Source organism: Gadus morhua, chromosome 19 (genome assembly GCF_902167405.1).
Source record: "Gadus morhua chromosome 19, gadMor3.0, whole genome shotgun sequence".
In the NCBI taxonomy this organism is placed as follows: Eukaryota; Metazoa; Chordata; class Actinopteri; order Gadiformes; family Gadidae; genus Gadus; species Gadus morhua.
This window is the reverse complement of record NC_044066.1, coordinates 16,300,117-16,318,450: the sequence shown is the minus strand read 5'-3', so window position 1 is coordinate 16,318,450 and position 18,334 is coordinate 16,300,117. Positions and strand designations below refer to the sequence as shown.

At 47.8% G+C, this 18,334-nt stretch overlaps 1 protein-coding gene across 1 annotated transcript in view; it reads right to left on the bottom strand.

The window, feature by feature from the left end:
• Positions 1–16,455, bottom strand: part of pawr (PRKC, apoptosis, WT1, regulator) — a 56,597-nt gene extending 40,142 nt beyond the window's left edge. Inside the window, exons 1-2 of the mRNA XM_030341399.1 lie at positions 16,280–16,455; positions 15,230–16,013 (exon numbers count right to left, since the gene is read on the bottom strand). Of these exons, the coding sequence (XP_030197259.1) occupies positions 15,230–15,841 (612 nt within the window). The 5' untranslated portion in view covers positions 15,842–16,013; positions 16,280–16,455. The remainder of the gene's footprint in view (positions 1–15,229; positions 16,014–16,279) is intronic.
• Positions 16,456–18,334: the final 1,879 nt, after the last annotated feature.

Sequence of the window (18,334 nt, the reverse complement as noted above, 5' to 3'; positions counted from 1 at the left end):
ACAGAAAGAAACAGAGAGAGACAGACAGACAGAAAGACAGAGGGAGAGACAGACAGAGAAAGTTGGAATTACAAGGAAACAGAGGGGGAGACAGCTTGAGAATGTTAGATAAAGAGCGAGCGAGAGAGCGAGAGGATTAGTTCAGGCCTCTGATAATGGATCTATTCCTGGAAGGAGTCCAAGCAGCCAGAATCCAAGAGGGGAAAATATTCAGGGATCAGGATGGAATGAAGGTGAAGAGAACAACAACAACTCAGGAGGAACCAAGAACATATTCACCAAATACCAAATTAACCTTCCACAAGACTCCGGTACGGTTCTGCAAACCCATTCAATGCATCGACTCTTCACTATTCACATTTAGCAGACGTTCATATCCAGAACCACGTAAAGCGATTCAGACACGGGTTACTATGGAGCAGGTAGGGGTCCGGGCTTCTTGCGTAGGGATGACTCCAGATCAGGCTGCTGACATTGGCTTGGCTAATCACTGAATTATCGCACCCCAGAAACACCTCCCGTTTAAATTATTGATGTTTTTTTTTTACATGAAGAATAGCCATGTGTATTTTACACAAGATTTTATTTAATCATCAGCAAGTCGTTTCATCCGGGCAGCCAAGGTAAGGCTGCCTGCCAGGTAATGAGTCATCTCTGGCAGCGGCCCGTGATTGCCCACCCTTTCATAATCCAAACAGTAGAAGCCCTTCAGCCACTGTTTGAAGAGCCCCTCAAGGGGGGATAGTGGGCAGCATAATCAGAGAGAGAGAGAGGGGGCGAGAGACACACCGGGAGTGAGAGAGAACTATTTTGATAAACACAGGTACTGGACGAGTGCTACACATTTTTGAGCGTGCGCTTTGGTCGAAATTGCAGTTTTATGGGGAATCAAATAAATAAATGTGAAATAATGTGGCCCTGTAGCCCAACTGGTAGGATACGCTAGGGTTAATGGTTTATTCCCAGTGGAGCCTCCTCGGCCAAGAACCTAAGACTGAGTTTGTAGCAAGACAATCTAGCCAAGGACAAATGTGCCTAAAAGTAAGGAAACAAAGAATAAACATCAATAACGTTTCGAAACTGTGACATCTTCATTTGGCAGAAACAGTTTGTGTGTGCGATTCCAAGACGGAAGTTGCGGTTGTTTAAGAGTGAGTTCTGTGTAAGACGGCGTTATCTTTGAGGATTTGTCCTCATCCTAACCCAGCCCTGTACCTCAGCAGGCGAGCAAGATAATGTTTCACGATAGCGTGGAGATACTTTGATGGTAAGACACAAACAAACAAGAAAACAAACACTTGAAAGTTTGCTTCTCCCCATCGCCCCTCGGGTTTAGCTCTTACATGCGTATTATTTTGTGCTTCTGATCGAATTTTCTATTTGATGTTTGCCAGAAAGGCAGCATAGTATATAAAAAAATAATTGAATGTGACCTACTCTCTCTCTCTCTGTCTGTGTGTGTCTCTGTCTATGTGTGTTTGTGTTTCCGTCTATGTGTGTGTTTGTGTGTCTATGTGTGTGTGTGTCTCTGTCTATGTGTGTGTTTCTGTCTGTCTCTGTCCGTGTATCTCTATGTGTGACCGCACGCGCGTGTGTGTGTCTCTCTCTGCTCTGTGTGTGTTTGTGTGTCTCTATGTGTGTGTGTGTGTCTCTGTCTCTGTGCGTCTCTGTGTGTGTGTGTCTATGTGTGTGTCTCTACACACGTGCACGTGAACAAACACTCCCCCGCCCTCCAGCTCCACCAGACAAAAGTCCCTTCCAGCCCTCCCTTCTCCCCTCAAGGTGTTCAGCAGGCAGGATCCCAATACGCTCATACCCAGGTATGCGCCATCTGTGCCGGGTTACCGGGTGCAGCAGGGCCGTCTCCCCTGGCCCCTGGCTCCTGGCTCAGCGGGGGGGGGGGGGGGGGGGTGGACACAATACACAGACGCAGTGTGTCGGGAAGCGGGCCGCGGCGTGCCTGGCATTCCTGCGCGGGCGGGGCGGACTAGCGTCTGCATTGTGTACAGAGGCCATTGTGTGTGTCCAGCGGCGTGCCCAGCGCAGGCCGTGACTCATGCCAGGGGGCCGCCCCCCCCCCCCGCACCACCACCCCTAGGGGGGGGTTACACTAACATGGGGTGAGGGTAACCCCGCTGACTCGGGGGGCCGAGGGGGTTAGAGGTCATGTGGAAGTCTCGTGCGTGGGCGAGTGAGTTTAATACAATTGTATTTGTGTGGCGCTAAATCACATGTAGGCTGAAGGGGCTTAACAGGCCGAGTGTTTAGGACCCCCCCCCCCCTCCCCCAGAGGGCAAGAAAATCTCCCTTAATTAGCAAGGAAGGAATCTCGAGAAGGAACGCAGAGTGCAGGATTCCTCCTTCCAGGGAGGGAGTCAAGGTCACTACACCGGGTTGAAGATATATGGTCCCAGAAATAACTGCCATAAACAGTATAGTGGTTTTGAGACCATTTTATGCTAGCACTGATATAATGAAAATATAAAAGCATGGTAATGCAAGTACACCTTTTCAAAGAGCGATGAATTTTACTTCTGAGGAATATTCAGACTTTTTTATTGGAATGCAACTTTTTGTTTTTTGCGTGTTCTTTTCTACATCCATGTAGTAAAGAATTTACTACTCTTTGCTACATCCCTGATTAGGAGAAGCTCGTGTTTGAGGTGGATTCCTTGTTCCAAGACTAAAATCAGGAGGAGGAAATTATTCTGTTCTGTCCGGAGCAACAGTAGGTGAAACGTCAAAATATCCAGTACACATGAAATGCACGTGTACCTTTCAGCTGTACCGTTTTATTGTGGACACAGCTGAAAGGGAATTTTATGGAAACTATTGTCGAAACTCCAAAAGGTATCCGGGGTATGAAGGGGATTTCCATATGGGGAATTCGTCACGCTCTGACGTAGGCCGTTCTGTTCTGCATGAACGCATCGCACTGAGTCATGCTATTAAATGGTAAATGGACTGCATTTATACAGCGCTTTGCTAACCAGTGGCCTCTCGAAGCGCTTTACGGTATGTCCCAACATGCACACCCTCACACACTGAAGGCGGTGTCAACCATGCAAGGCGACAGGCAGCTCGTCGGGAGAAGTTGGGGCTAGGTGCCTTGCTCAAGGACACCTCAACACTCTCAGCTAGGAGGAGAAGTGGATCGGACTAGCAACCTTCTGGTTCCCAGCCAACCCGCTCTACCACCTAAGGCCCATGCCGCTCATTAAATACATAGAAAATATCTGAAATGTTTTTAAAATCGAATCACTCTTTATTGCGGCAGATATTAACCTTTTAACATCAACTGTTCTTTCCCCTGCCATGTTGAAAGTGGGGGCCTGAGGACTTCTTGAACTGGATGACATTTCACGAGGTTTGGATTGCATCACATCCCCCTCCATATTCTTTTCTTTTTCTGCCCATTTGGTTCCCCTACTCAGTTAGACTCAAAGCCAAACACTGCTTGATCTGATCTTCGGACTTGGCAAGAGAGAGGAGAAAAGGTAGAGAGGGACAGGGGGACTGAAAGCAAGAAGGTGACGCGCGAGCGAGCGATCGAGAGAGAGGAGAGAAGAGCCAGACTGAATTCAAGACCGTCTATCTGTACAGATGGGACAGTGAAAGGGAAAAAGAGGGAGAGATATTGAATTAGAGAGAGAGCGAGGGACTGAGAGATGAAGCCTGACAGACAGAGTGCGAGTGATGGCCTGAAGACAAGAGCCTGAGAAAGTGACAGCGCGCAGGAGAAGAGCGAGAGAAACACTCAAAGAAACAGATAGAGGAGAGAGAGACAGGTGGAGGGACTGTGTGACACAGAGAGAGACAGCCAAAGAGAGAGACAAAAGTAGCAAGGTGGAAAAAGCGTCTAATCCCAGTGCCAGTTTAAGAACTCAAACCATGTGTCCAGGACTTGCACGTTCCACGGGCCAGATGCAAATGAGCCGTTTGAGGACACGGCCGCGAATGGGACAAGTCTTATTTAAAGAGTAAAAAACAAAACTATATCAAAAATAATAGACGGGGGGGAAAAAAACATAGGCCTGCATTCCGAGCAGAGCTAAATAGATCATGGGTGTCTGAAGGGCAAATACCAGAAGATGTCAAAGGCAGAGACGGAGAGGGACAAAGAAATAAAATGAACAGGATGGACAAAATACTGAATACCAAAGTACTCGAGAGATGGAGAGCAGAGGCACCTTTGTTGAGCAGGGTTTATCCTAGTGGTGGAATCATTGCTCAATTGAGAAACGATTGCCTTGAACAATGTACTTATTATAATGTGTAATTAATTTGGCCTATATCAAGTTTAAACACCAAACATGTGATGCCAATAGCTTCACAAATGGTGACAATTCTATCAGATCCTTTTTAGTTAAACCTTTTCTTTGAGGGTGGGGTCAAAAAACAACCACAACTACTTCTTCAATCTAAACACCCCCTGGTCTTTTCCGCAGTCATCCTCCAACAATACCTACAGCCCAGTCAAAAAGGCACCATCGTATTTCTATAGCGCGAGTCACTCAAGTCAAACATCTGACATGACCCCATCTACACTCAAGGCTTCACCAAATGGGTTCCCGACCCAGTGGTAGAGAGACATGGCCACTCAGGTGTGCCTCAGGGGATGGTTTATGAGCCAGACCGAGGCAGAACGCGTACAATAAAAGCAAAGAAAAACAGAAACACTATCTTTCTTTATTACCTGGAACACAGCAGTCGGGGACGTGTCTCCGCATTATTTTCTGCTGCTTTCTGATTTTGCAGTGCACATGTTTGTTCTGCTCTCTTTGAAGCGTTTTGTGATGTCTGACACACGCCCAAGGCCTTTCTGAGAGGGCAAACAAACCGAAATAAAATAAAATAAATAAAAACACCACAGATTCTGACTTGACCTGAGGGAGGAAAACCGACCAGAATATATATGAGAGAGACAGAGACAGAGACAGAGACAGACAGAGAGAGAGAGAGAGACAGAGACAGACAGAGAGAGAAGGGCGACACCAACCTCTGTGCAGATAACACGCATTAGTATGCACGCGGACGACGGGAGCGTTTTGCAAAAACATCGGGGGCCCGTCTCCTGGGAGCCCACGCTAGTCTGTCGCTTTGATTAGGTCACCGGCAGTTAACGGAGAGGCCGACGCCAAATTAGAGGCGGGCGCGGAGGAACCCCCCCGTGGAGGGGACCACATGTCGCCGATGACACGCTCCAGTCCGAGCTCCACTCCAACTGCTGGGATAGCAGTCGGTTGTTTTCCCCCTGCGGCCCTTCAAAGCAGAGTAGCCCTGCTGGTGCAGCGTTTGGGTCTGTAATAGGTCTGTTGTCCGTTTTAAGGTCTGTTTTACGTGCGCCATGTGGCTCAGGTAGCAGAGCAGGTTGCCCTGGTAACCTGAAGGTTGCTAGTCCGATCGCCGGCTCCTCCTGCAGAGTGTCGAGGTGTCCCTGAGCAAGACATCCAAGAAGACACCTCACCCTAACTGCACCCGATGAGCTGGCTGTCGCCTTGTATGGTCGACACCGCCATCGGTGTGTGCATGAATGGGTGAATGTTGGTCGATATTGCACAGTGCTTAGAGTGGCCACTGGTTAGAAAAGCGCTATATAAATGCAGTTCATTTACCATTTATCTGTTCTGTGCGTTTCAGTTCCCGTCATGAAAGCATGTAATTTCCCCTTCACGATTCAAAATAAGAGCAGCCCTTCCTCCCTGTGGTTAGCGATAGGGTGTTATACCCTTCCAACTATTTCTGGGGTCGTTTTCCTCTGAGCAGCCTATTTATTCGACGAGAGTGCCCTGCTGTACACGCGAAGCAGACGCTGAAGAGATGACGGTCATTAACCCAATAATGCAGACGAGGAGCCGGGAGAGAAACACAAACAACATAATCATTAGGAGTCATCTCTGGAGTGGGAACGGACGGAGATGGATCCCAAAGATATCTCAACATTAACCCGAACACCAAGCAACGAGCACACGATTCAAGAGAGCCGTTTGAAGCTCAGGAGGGCAGACTAGGTGCTTATTAACCAAAATAAACCCTCCTTTAACAACACCAACAAACAACAGGTGCCATATAAAAAGCTCTGAGTACAGACTGCTCTCGCTGTGCTACAACCTCGCAAACTCGCCCGCGGGCTTCGAGGTACGGATTGGACCGGTCCAATCGGGCTGGCTGTCATCGTTGTTGTTGACGTTGTTGCTGTTGTTGTCCTACAGCGACGTCATGCCGGGCCGAGAGGTTCGGATCTAATGACGGCTTTCTTGTTTTGTGGACCATTTTACAAAGACAACGAGGGACTCAGAGGCGTCTCACTGCCCAAACATGACACAGTGATGACTCAAATGACCAATTAAACACTGGTCAAGATCACACAAAGGAATGGGGTCCGGACCGACGTGGGGGTAATGGAGCGAACCAAGTCAGGGGACAGGGGGGAGACGAAGAAACAAAATGTTTGATTTAATATCACCCACAACGCCCGGTAACCATTAGTGATCCTAGGTCGACAACAATCTGTAGGTACAACATGAGAATCTTCTTTGTTTAACTTGGCATAAATACCATCAATTTACACCAAATAAGATAAGTATTAAATACATTTTCCATCAATCCACTAAAACGAAGTACTGCGTCCGCTCTAAATATCCCCATATGGAAGATATCCAAGGGCGGTGAAGATTTAATCTCTTCACCAGCTTTCATTTTTTCTATCAATAAACCAAATATTAAAGCTGCGCTTGGGGTAGAATGCAGATGAGTTCATTATCATCAGTCTCTGCTTCCTCACAGACGAGCTATGATAAAACACATATGCCTGGAAAATACCAGAACATCACTGAGGCTGCATTTTAAACGGTTACTTGTTATTCTTTGTTTGACCCGGCGGTCAATTTATTTCTATATCTGTAACACAAGCTGCTCAAGTCATTGAGACAGTGAGAAAATAAGTCAACACCAAGTATACTAAATAAGTTTGTGGTATATTATCCGCAACATCCATAACACGACCCAGTACTTTTTTGTGTCATGATAAGGATCTGTCCGTCATCTCTCGTAGACACAGGAGAAGTCCTTCACTGAGTTAAGTGTGTAGACAAGGCTGTGATGACAGAAAGCCATGTTGACGACCCAAAGTGACTGTGAACTCAGATTCATGTCATTGATGAGGAGGTGGGGGCTAGTGGGGGTCAGTGTAACTGCTGTGGAATGCCTACAGGTAGACCGTTTTTTTCTCTTTTTCACCCTCGGACCAGGTTTCAAAAAAGTGTGTTTTCAGGCAACGGAAATACCGGATCTGTCTGGATGTTCGGCCCAAACTAACAAGAACAACAACAACTTATACACAGACATTGTACACAACCACACACTCTTCCACTCAATCACTCACAAACATAGACAGTTTACACACACACACACACACACACACACACACACACACACACACACACACACACACACACACACACACACACACACACACACACACACACACACACACACACACACACACACACACACACACACACACACACGGCCCTGGCCCAAACTAACCTTTTCATGAAAAAAATATTTCCGTGGGGACGGGGCCTGTATCAGACGAATGCCGATCCTTTCATCCAGTGAAGCGCTTTGTAGAAAGTGTGTACAAACACAGCTTTGACTCAAGGAAACGGGTGTTCTTTGTGTTATATCTTACGTTGGAAAGAAGCGATTTCTCTAAAACTCGTCGACCGATTCGAACCCCTGCTTAATTGTAATCAGACGGACCCAGCGGGGAATGAAAAGCAACAGGGCATGAATGAGTGATCTCAGCATGGGACGGGAGTGCAAAAATAGAGATAGTGGGAACGGGAGGAGGGGGAAGAGTAGAGATGGAGAGAGGGCGAGAGAGAGAGGGGGGACGAGTGGAGTGATTTGTTTTATTCTACTTTAATGAACTCTAACAGGCTCACGAATGCCTAATCAAGCAGAGTGACTGATTAGGGTCAGACTCACACATTCCCAGCAGCCTTCCCCAAACAGACAGGAATGTCTAAAACTGAATCACACTCACACAGTGGGGGGGGGGGGGGGGGGGAGCAGGATCAGACACTGTCTGGTGATCCGCCTGCTTCCCCCCTGCTGGGGAGGGACACACACACACACACACACACACACACACACACACACACACACCCACCCCCCCCCCCCCCCCCCCCCCCCCAAAGCTGGACAGATTGTCTGGGTTTTTCCCTCAGGCTCTCATGGGACTGAGGTGCCTTGCGGTATCTGAAGAAGCTACACTTGTACACAGCAGAGTTATTAATCGTCATAGGATTGTATTTTTTTTGCAATCTTATATTAGTAAGTGTCCCGTCTCCCGGGTGAAAGGAACGAGGTTTCAAAGGCCGATATCCTCAGCCTTACCAGTAGTCAACACTACCTGCCCCACAAAGACGTGCATTTAAAATATGGCAAAACGCTTCGGATACAACCTCCAATGAATTACAATCAGAACAATTAAGAAATCGTTATTATTTCCACAACAACGTAACATAAGCTCATATATCGACTGATGAGCAAATTCATCGCAGATCCATCGTCCATGAAAATTATGCAAGGTAGCCAGGGCTTATGTTACTGGTGTCACATCCGATAAGTAACAGGGCTTAATAAGGGATATAACAGCAGTAAAATACAGGAATTGTATCTGCTGGCGGGAAGAGGGAAGTTTAAAGACTTGTTTACATGGAAACATCTGGTAATCCCCAGGGTCTGTACCGAAACTGCTGCTTGGCTAACAGGCATCTCAGGCGAACACACGCGCGGGATGAAACGCTATCTTGGCCAGGCTGCGTGCGTGTGTGCGTGTGTGTGTGTGTGTTGTACCGAGTTTACAGATCATCACACAAACGGGGAAGACGCTTTGGCTGCCATTTAAAACAAAATCAAGCAAAACCTCCGACATCACTTTGGGCTCTGGTGAATGATAACAACCGTTCTATTATTTATCACAATTCATGGACTGAAACTGAGGTAACAAAACGAAAGAATGCACAGGGAAACTGATCACCTGCCGCCTTTATTTGGACCAAGAAATCTGAGAGGCACATTTCCTCTCCCTCAGCCACAAGAAGCATCGTCACTCAGTTCAACACAGGTCTTGCATGACTGTGCATTGTTGTAGAGTGTGTGTGTGCGTGTGCGTGTGCGTGTGTGTGTGTGTGTGTGTGTGTGAGAGATAATGATTAACAGACAAACAGGTTCTCCTGAACGCTCAGCGACAGTGCCTTGACCTAGATACTGGACTGGATCGAGATAGTGTGCGTGTTTTTGTTTAAACAACAGCCCCCCCACACTCAGTGCAGCGGAGGAAAGACCATAATAAAGATTAAGTATTTGTTCTGGTCGACTTGAGGAGAAATATTCGACCGAACTTTCAAACCATGCCAACTCAAATAATATAGAAAAGTAAAATATGGTTGAAAAATCAGTTCAAACACGTATTCTCAGATGTACGTCTGCACAGCTGTCCCATCACATCACTCGGACCCGAGAGGCTGCGTTGCCATGACGACAAGGCATTCCGCTGACGCTCACCACTTGGGAAGCAGAGGTGGTGGCGGTGACGATGTTGGAAGAGATGCTGGTGAGTGTGGGAGTGGTGCCTGGGACTTTTTAATGTTTCCATTGAAACCAAAGTCGACAGAGTAATATGGCGAGGGTGAGAGTAACTGCACAGAATCCCCATGCCACGCTCCATTACGTGGGTTTTTACGAGGTGCTGAGAGACCCCTGCGACCCAATAAAGGGGCCCTCAAACAGTTAATGATGTGGTGGAGGGAGGCCAGCACTTCCACATTCCTTCTTCCTTCCTCCCACCATCCATCCCTCACCCTCTCTCCCTCCCTCCTTCCATGCTGGACTTCCACCAAGTTTCACTGAACGGCTCGGTCGAAGGATTGGTTTTCATCACCGATCCAAGCCTTTGAGTGACTGTGACCCTCGTCGGCCATCTTGGGTTCGTTCCAATAGCTCAAGCAAGCAAAACGTTCCTGGGAACCGCTCCCGAGTACCTGGCAGAACGGCCGGGTTCCATTAAGGAGTTTAACATTCCTGTTGTTCAACCCAACAACTGAAGAGTGAGGGGGAAAGGGAAAAAAAACATCCCAAAATGCCCAAATAACTTCCCGCTTACCTAAGCAGCTGATAAAACTCCCAGTGTTGTGTTGCCGTGATTACATGACCTTGTTTGGGGAAAGAGTTATAACAGCGAGTGAAACTCTATTCCCACACAATGTCGATTTTTCATACTTCATTCCATTCTGGTGGAATGTCATAGAACAACATGTAGCCGTTAGCGTTTAACTGGTTAGCATTACAATTAGGGGAGGCAGTGACATTTCACTCTCCCCTTCTTAACATTCAGCTGGTTGGCATTAGAATTACTAACAATACGTAATATTTAACCTCTCTTGTATTTTAACACCATTGTAAACACTTAATTTTAACACACTCCATCATTGGAAACCATCTACAACTAAGATCTCCAAGTCACGCATCCCAAAATTGGCAATCCAGTAAATACTGTATGCATGACATGATTGATACGTTGATTCCTTCCGTAATGAGATCCTACTCTGAAACTGTGGAAGTGCACCTCAGTCCACGAAGAAGGAACCTTTTATCGAGGCACATAGTTGAACTCAAAACAAAGTTTCCCCTGAAGCATAAGAAGGAACTTAACCGTAATCAACATCAGAAGACACACAGACAGTCTGTCAGCAACACAGACCAGAACCAGACCCAAACATCGGGAGAATCCAAGACAAGGTCCTCCGGTGGCCTTCAAAGTCCTCGCACCGCAAACTCACAGCTGCAGGCCACGCTCCGGCAGATGTGCAGAGCTCCACAGGGACAAGAGAGGAGTGTAATGACCCTACTGCAGAGGCTACTGTCTCAGTGGTATGTGGTCTGGGAAACTCTTTAAGTGGACCTTTAAGGGGATGAGTGCGACAGCGTCACACAAATCTAAAGCCCTGCCCCTCTGACAAGGAACGTCCGCTTGGCTGTAGAGGTGAGGGCACAGCATTCAACAACGCTTCAGTTAGGGAAAATTGTATTTGATTCAATTTTGTTTGTGTAGCCCTTAATCACAGGTACCGTCTCAAAGGGCTTAACAGGCCGTATATGTATGACACCCCCCTGACCCTAGACCCCCAGAGGGAAAAACTTTCTTAATTAGCAAGTTAAAAATCTTGAGAAGGACCGCAGAGTGGGGGAGCCCTCCTTCCAGGGAAGACCAGGAGTGCAATGGGTGTCATAACTAACATACATGAAAACACATAGATACTCATAAAACATCAGTCCCTGAAATTCCTCTTACCAAAGCCCCTTTATTTTGTGCGTTCCTGCCACAAATGTAAAACAATGGAAATATAGGCGCTAATGGATTCCAAATGACATAAGTGCCATGTTGAGTATTTTTTTATTTGTGGTGCACACTATATGTTCTCGGATAAAACGGTACATGGAAGTCAATTACCCAAATTATGTCGCTAACGGATGTTTTAGTGAAGCGAGGAGAGACAGTTTGATCACCCATGCCGGTATTTCCATTAACACATGGCAAGAGCGTTCTGGCGAATCATCTCGTTGCCTGATAACCGTTTACTATGAAAAGCAGGACGATCATTCAGCCCCCATGCATGCAACAGCGCTAAAAGCTTACGACCAACTCAAAAATACGACCCTGTTTGGTTTTTGCACGTCGACTATCAAATCTCAGCGGGGGTCCAACACGTCTGACCAGCTTGACCAGCGAGCGGATTAAAAACGGGGACACTTTAAATTTACATTTATGACATTTAGCAGAAGCTTTGACCCAAAGCGACTTACATTTGTTAGAAGCGAAGCAATATATGGCTGTCGGTACAGTAAGGATGTTCATAGAACCAAGTGCCAAGCACTAACCATCGCTAGGTTAACCCATTCCCCGTACACAACAAAGCTAGCTAGGATAAGAGGCTATACACGATGCTAAGTACGATTTTTAAGTGCAAGAACGTACAACATACAATAAGTGCGTACATTAAGTGCAAGGACGGACAACATACAATAAGTGCGTACATTAAGTGCAAGGACGGACAACATACAACAGGTGCGCACATTGGCCCTCATTTATCAAACGAACGTAGAAATGAGCGCAAATCTGAACGCATGATTCATCTTACGATAGGACCCACGTGAGATTTACGAAACCTTCGTATCACACCAATCCCAGCGTACGAAGGATCTTGGTGTTGATAAATACGGCGGCTGAGATCGATCGTAATTAACGTAACACGCCCATATAAAAGCACGTCTTCAGAAGTCTCGCCCCTAACTTTTACGACATGGAGAAACGTCCAACGGTAAAATAGAGGAATTTTTCCGAGACCCAAATGGAGACGCTCGGGTCACTGGTGGATGCGAACCGTCTGGTTTTATTTGGTAGCCTAAAAGCTGGCATTAAAGGCCAGCAAAAGAATGCTATATGGAAGGAAATAACTGTTGCAGTGAATAGTGTTTCCAATATTCGTCGGGCTACGGAAGAGGTTTGTTAATTAAATTAATTAAATAATAAATTAAATGTACAACTTCTGTTATCCAGCTTAAAACATTTCACATATATGCTATTGTTTGCATTCCGTTAAAGTTATTTAATTCCGAATAAGGTGAAGAAAAAATGGTCCGACATGAAGCTCAGCACCAAAAAACGTGTTGCGGCTGTGAAGCCGGCCAAGCAAGAAACGGGAGGAGGCCGGTGCAGTGCGACTACAGCGTAACTCACCGAGATGACTCTGACCATGTAGTGCGCTCAGACCTGACGTGAGATTTCATCGCAGCCTGCGCTCACGTTCAAATTGATAAATGCCAAGCTCAACGTTGGAATGAGCGTACGTCCATTTTACGCACGTTTTCTGTCGTACGCTCGTTTGATAAATGAGGGCCATTAAGTGCCAGCACTTACACCCTTCCTCAAGTGTGTACATTAAGTGCAAGGACAAACACCATACAATAAGTAAGAAGTGCCAGCACGTCCAACCCACACGCAACAGAGCGAGAAACACCCAACACAAACACACGCAAGCAGCTCGCCCACAAAAGCCAACACCTCGGCCGTTCCGCTCGGCCCCAGAACCACATGATCATAACGGCAAACAAAGTCGCCGCGCTAAACAAACAGCGCTCTGCGAGATGAGGTAATCCCGCTGGACGGACTGCCCTGTGGTCCCTTAATCGGGCCAATCGCCGGTAATTCCGTCATTATGTGTAGGGTGTCAGACCGTTGTATGAATACCGTGCCGTCAAACAGCAGCCCGGGGGCCTCGCTGGAGGGGCCCCACTGTTGAGGGGCCTCTCAGTGTTCACCGTGGCCTTGATCCACTGAACCAGTCACCCACATCTGAGTTCATGTTCAATGGTCGGAGCTCATGACTCACTAGGGTTACACGAACACGATCCGGAAGGTAATCTGGTCCAGACCCAGTGAAAAGTAACTGATTTATCTGTGAACACACACACACACACACACACACACACACACACACACACACACACACACACACACACACACACACACACACACACACACACACACACACACACACACACACACACACAGGGGGGGAGGGGGCAGTTAGGGTCAAAGGCCACCCTCTTGCCCCAACACAGGTACCCAACCATGCGTTTCTGTTCCTCTGACACACGGTATGACGCACTTGTCCGTGGTCGACAGTGAACTTTGACCCTTCCTCCCCAACCGCCACAAGCGCTTGCTTTGGTTAAACCCCCGGCCCGGTCTCACATTATCACCGAGGCCGCGTTCACAAGTCTGACCCCCCCCCCCAGTCGGTGCTACGACAGACCCGGCGCGGACACCATTTCTGGCTCATCCAACCTCACACCCCCCCCCCCCCCCCCCCCAACCCTTTCTGGGACAACAAAGACCGCCCGGGCAATTGCGGTTTCCCCTGTGCAGAACCACACTGCAATACACTGCACTGCACTGTCGTTGTCGTCCCCTAGCAGGCCTCTCGTTCACATCTCGATTCCCCGCGTCGCCGGTCGCGTACACAGCGATCGACGCGGGGCCGCGAGCCGGACTTGGCACCTGGGAGGGAGACAAAGACAGCAGCTGCTTCCACGCGCTATTGAACTGGGATTAAGGGCTCGCGCGGCCGGCGAGAAGAGATCTGCTGTGTCAACTGTTTGGGTGTTGGGTTACCCGACCCCCCCCCACGGTGAGCCCCTCCGCTCAGGAAACTGGGATGAGGCCGAAATGAGGTTCTGTGATTGCGAGTGTGAGTGAGAATCCGTCGTTGAGGACAGGTTGGACTGAAAGGGGAGATGTGAAATGCGATCATTAGGGGGGGGACAGGATTGTAGACTGTGATTGATATAGAAATAGCCCTCGACTGTAGAGCGGTCTGTGTGAGGGCCTGGTTAATCAGACTGCTCTGGGAACGCGTGCAGCATTCCAGATGGAAGCACACAGTTCTGCAGTGGACAGATTGAACCCCAAGATAAACGGCTTTCCAGCTCTTTCTCTCATTCTTCTCCTCTCCTCCTCTCTCTCTCTCTCTCTCCCCTTCACAAAACAAACCCTCACTTGTCCAAATGTTAGCCGCTCCTGCTAGCTTATAGCATATAGAGGCCCATGGGCAAAGTCAGCAGCAACCCCAGCCGCCGCCCTAGCATTAGCTACGGCCCGGTGAGCGCATAATAACACAAAGTACACCAACAAGCAACACCACACAGTCAAAGTCTGAGTTGTGGAGTTTGACCACAACCTCTCTCTGCAGGTCTGAGGTGGTTTCCTTTATCGCTTATGGGACTTCCTCCAAAGTGTTTGTGAGCACCTGTTCATACCTGCATGCTCATGCATTGGATTTGGCTTTTGGCCTGAGTGTTATCTAAAGGCATTTTCCCATGACATTATAAAAACCAGTATTTTTTTTTTTTTTAATCGCACACACTTTTTTTGTGTGTGCTGTAGGTAAATATGGACTGTGCGTGTGCCTGTGTGTACAGGATTTGAACAGAAATCGATATTTGTTATGTTTGTTATGTTGCAAGGTGCTTCAGGTAGTTCTGTGGGTAATTGACAACTATGACTTGTGTGCTGCCCACCATCACACTGAAGAAGCTCGCAAAGCAACGGATGGCAAACAAACACACAAAACAAACAAAGTGGGGGTGGAAGACTCACCTCGTTGGACGGTATACTGACAACACCTGTTGATCGCCGCTTCTCCCGCAACTTCCTCTTCTCTATCTGTCCCTTGCCTTTTCTGGCGCTGGGCCCCGCGCACTTCTTGTCCTTCCCCTTGCCGGGGGACGGACTGGATGTGTCCCCGTCCACCTCCTCCACCTCCGCCGTGGGGCTCGACTCCACCGACGGGCACGGAGGAGGAGGAGCCTTCTGATCCGACTGATGGGACTGCTTCTTCAGGTTACCCCCTGGCGGGGCCGGCCCGGGATGGGGTTCCGCCTCGGGTTTCTTCAGGGCCGGGGACGACATGGACCGCGCTATGGGTTGGCACAGAGCCGCGGACGCGATGTTCCCGGCGGACCCCCCACCGCGCTCCACGTTCCCATTGTTATTGAGCTCCATGTTTGGGGTGCTTTTGTTGCTGTGGCTTGTGCCGAGGGGGGCTGCAGGGGTACCTGCGCCCGGTGTACCTGAACCCGGGTGACCCGCGCTAGCGCCGGTTGCCGCGGCGATGTCCCCCAGCATCTTCAGACGCATCTTCTCGCGTTTGGCTTTCCATTCCTCCAGGAAGTCCGTCTGGGCGTTGGGTTTGAATCCGCCCGTTGCCATGATGCCTCTGAGCGGATGGTTATTCAAGAGCACGTCTGCGTGGATTGGGGTCGGGAACGGGAACGAGAGGCGCGCTCCTGGGGAAAGTGCACGATCAACTTTAAGCTCCTCTCAGCCGGACCAGAGCTTCTAATGGTTCCTCATTCCTCACAGTGGGGGGGCGATGGGGGTTCTATAAAGAGAGAAATAAGACTTAATATAAGATAAAATGCAGTCATTTAGTCTTTGATACCGAGCAGATGTCATCACGAAAGATCAGCATTTATCCAGGCTACGTCACAGCCAGGATACGCACCACAAGTTGCAGGAAACTTCCAGATCAGCCCGACTCAACTTTTATTCTGGAGGCTAACTTAGTTTTTACGCACACCGAAGCCAACATAAACGCTTACGAGGCGAAGCCTACGTGCTTTAGGGAGGTGTAAAGTGTGAACTCACCTGTGTACTCGGTGCTCTCGCCGACTCTCAGGTGTCGTCAGGCTCTGCGGTAATGAGGACCGACCGTCTGGCGCACGAGCAGCAACGGAGCTCTGCCCCTCCACGCCGGGCCGGCCCGAGTGCACCCGAGTGTTCCCGGAAATACACGAGGGATAAAAGTTGGGCATGGCTACTAAAAAGTCAGTCGTGGTAGATTTTAATAATACATTTTAATAAATAATATAATGTCTTGATAATTATTGAATTTTTTAATGGCTTTACAACAATTTTTTAATCAGTGAAGTGGTTTTATGTTTTCGTTTTTAAATTGTATATCATTAACTGTTGTGTGCATTAACTTTAAATGGATGTGTAAAGTTCACAAATGTATTTGTAGACCTTAATCATTTGATTTTGAAATGATATTGGCTTGAAGCCACTGTGTGTGTTTACACACACGCACACGCACACACACTCTCTCGTCTCGTTTGCGTGTGATTCGGTTCATCTCCCAAAAGGCCAGTGTCATTTATTGTGTTTGCATCCGACATTCCTACGGAAAACACGTTTCGTGTCTTCGCCTACGCAGATCCCACAGGCCCACGGCAGACGACGACTCCCTACCGGCCGGGCCGTATCTACACACGGATGACTCACTCCGTCACCACGGGCCCAGCATCCCAGATTAACCTAATGCGTGTCTCTCCGGCTGAAATACTCGATATGCTAAACGTGACGTGTATGAGCCACCATTGGGCGTGTAGTTGTGCAGAATCGCTCTTTTTTCACTCTCTCACACACACAATAGAGCACAGCGAGATGAAAGAGTGGTGTGCACACGCTGCGATGGATGCTGACATGAATGTGTGCCGCTGCATAACTGTGTCGTTCATGGCGACACACGAGGTGGTTAATCCGCTGCAAAGCCTTCATGGGTTTGGACTTGTGAGTGAGAAGAATTTGAAACAATAGTTCATGTTAATCGTTATTGATTAATAATTATCTCATTGTAGGCCCGTAGGCCTCTACAGTGAATGAAAACAAAGGTGTTGTATTGTTCTCTGCCTGTTGCGTATTGTCTATTAATTAAATAATGAACAGGCCTTAATGAGTCTTAACCGTTTTCGCTCCTAATTGGATATTAGTAGTACTCATACTCTTTGCCATTTCCACCCAAGTGAAGACAGACTGAAGGGTTACCTGGGTAAATGAAAACCTGTAGGCGTGGCTTATTTACCACTCAGCCCACTGCCAATATAACCTGAATTCTTAGTCGTGTTCGAGGAACCAGCTCCAGAACGCAAGTTTACCTTGAGTCTCTGAATAACCACATGTTAAACATTTACCACTGTCAGAGTCATACCTAGCCCGAAACAACGATGCCACAAAGGATAAAATTCGTTTTACACCCATCACTAAACACCACTTCTTGTCGGTCTGTGTTGACAGATGAAACTCATAGGCCTAGCTCCAATAAGTCCCCTCAGGAACTCCAACAGAATCCAATTCCTGTTCGCATTAGCGTTGACTCCCTCCACATGGACCCATCAGGGCTAACACTCTTAGCCAAACCCACACTTCTCCCCTTAAGAGCTTTAGACCACACCGGTGGGTGCTTACATTCAGGATTCAAAGGCCCTGCTTGGATAACACACTTATCACCCTGTAGCTCAGAAACTCTATCGTACGCAGACTTTTCCAAGGCTGCTTTCAGCAGGTCAACGATGTTCAATCACCTTTAGACTCGTGGCGTTGTAAAAAGGTCACTGCATGGGGTTTATACGGTTGAGCAAACAAGCATACAGCTCTTGACATTACAAAGGTTAACGGAGGAGAAAATAAATGTATTGGGGTGCATACTGTTGTGTGTGGAGGAAGGAGAATTGAAAGACTAACGTTAAGTTTTATTTTACTCACTAGTTGCCTAATTTCCTAAACCCTATATATAATGAACACTGTATATTTAGGGGACTAGTATTGAGAATTGGGGGTATTTGGACACTGATAATAAACCGATTACAACTGCATTCGCATCAGATTAATCTAATTAAACATCCTGACACTATCTCACCACTA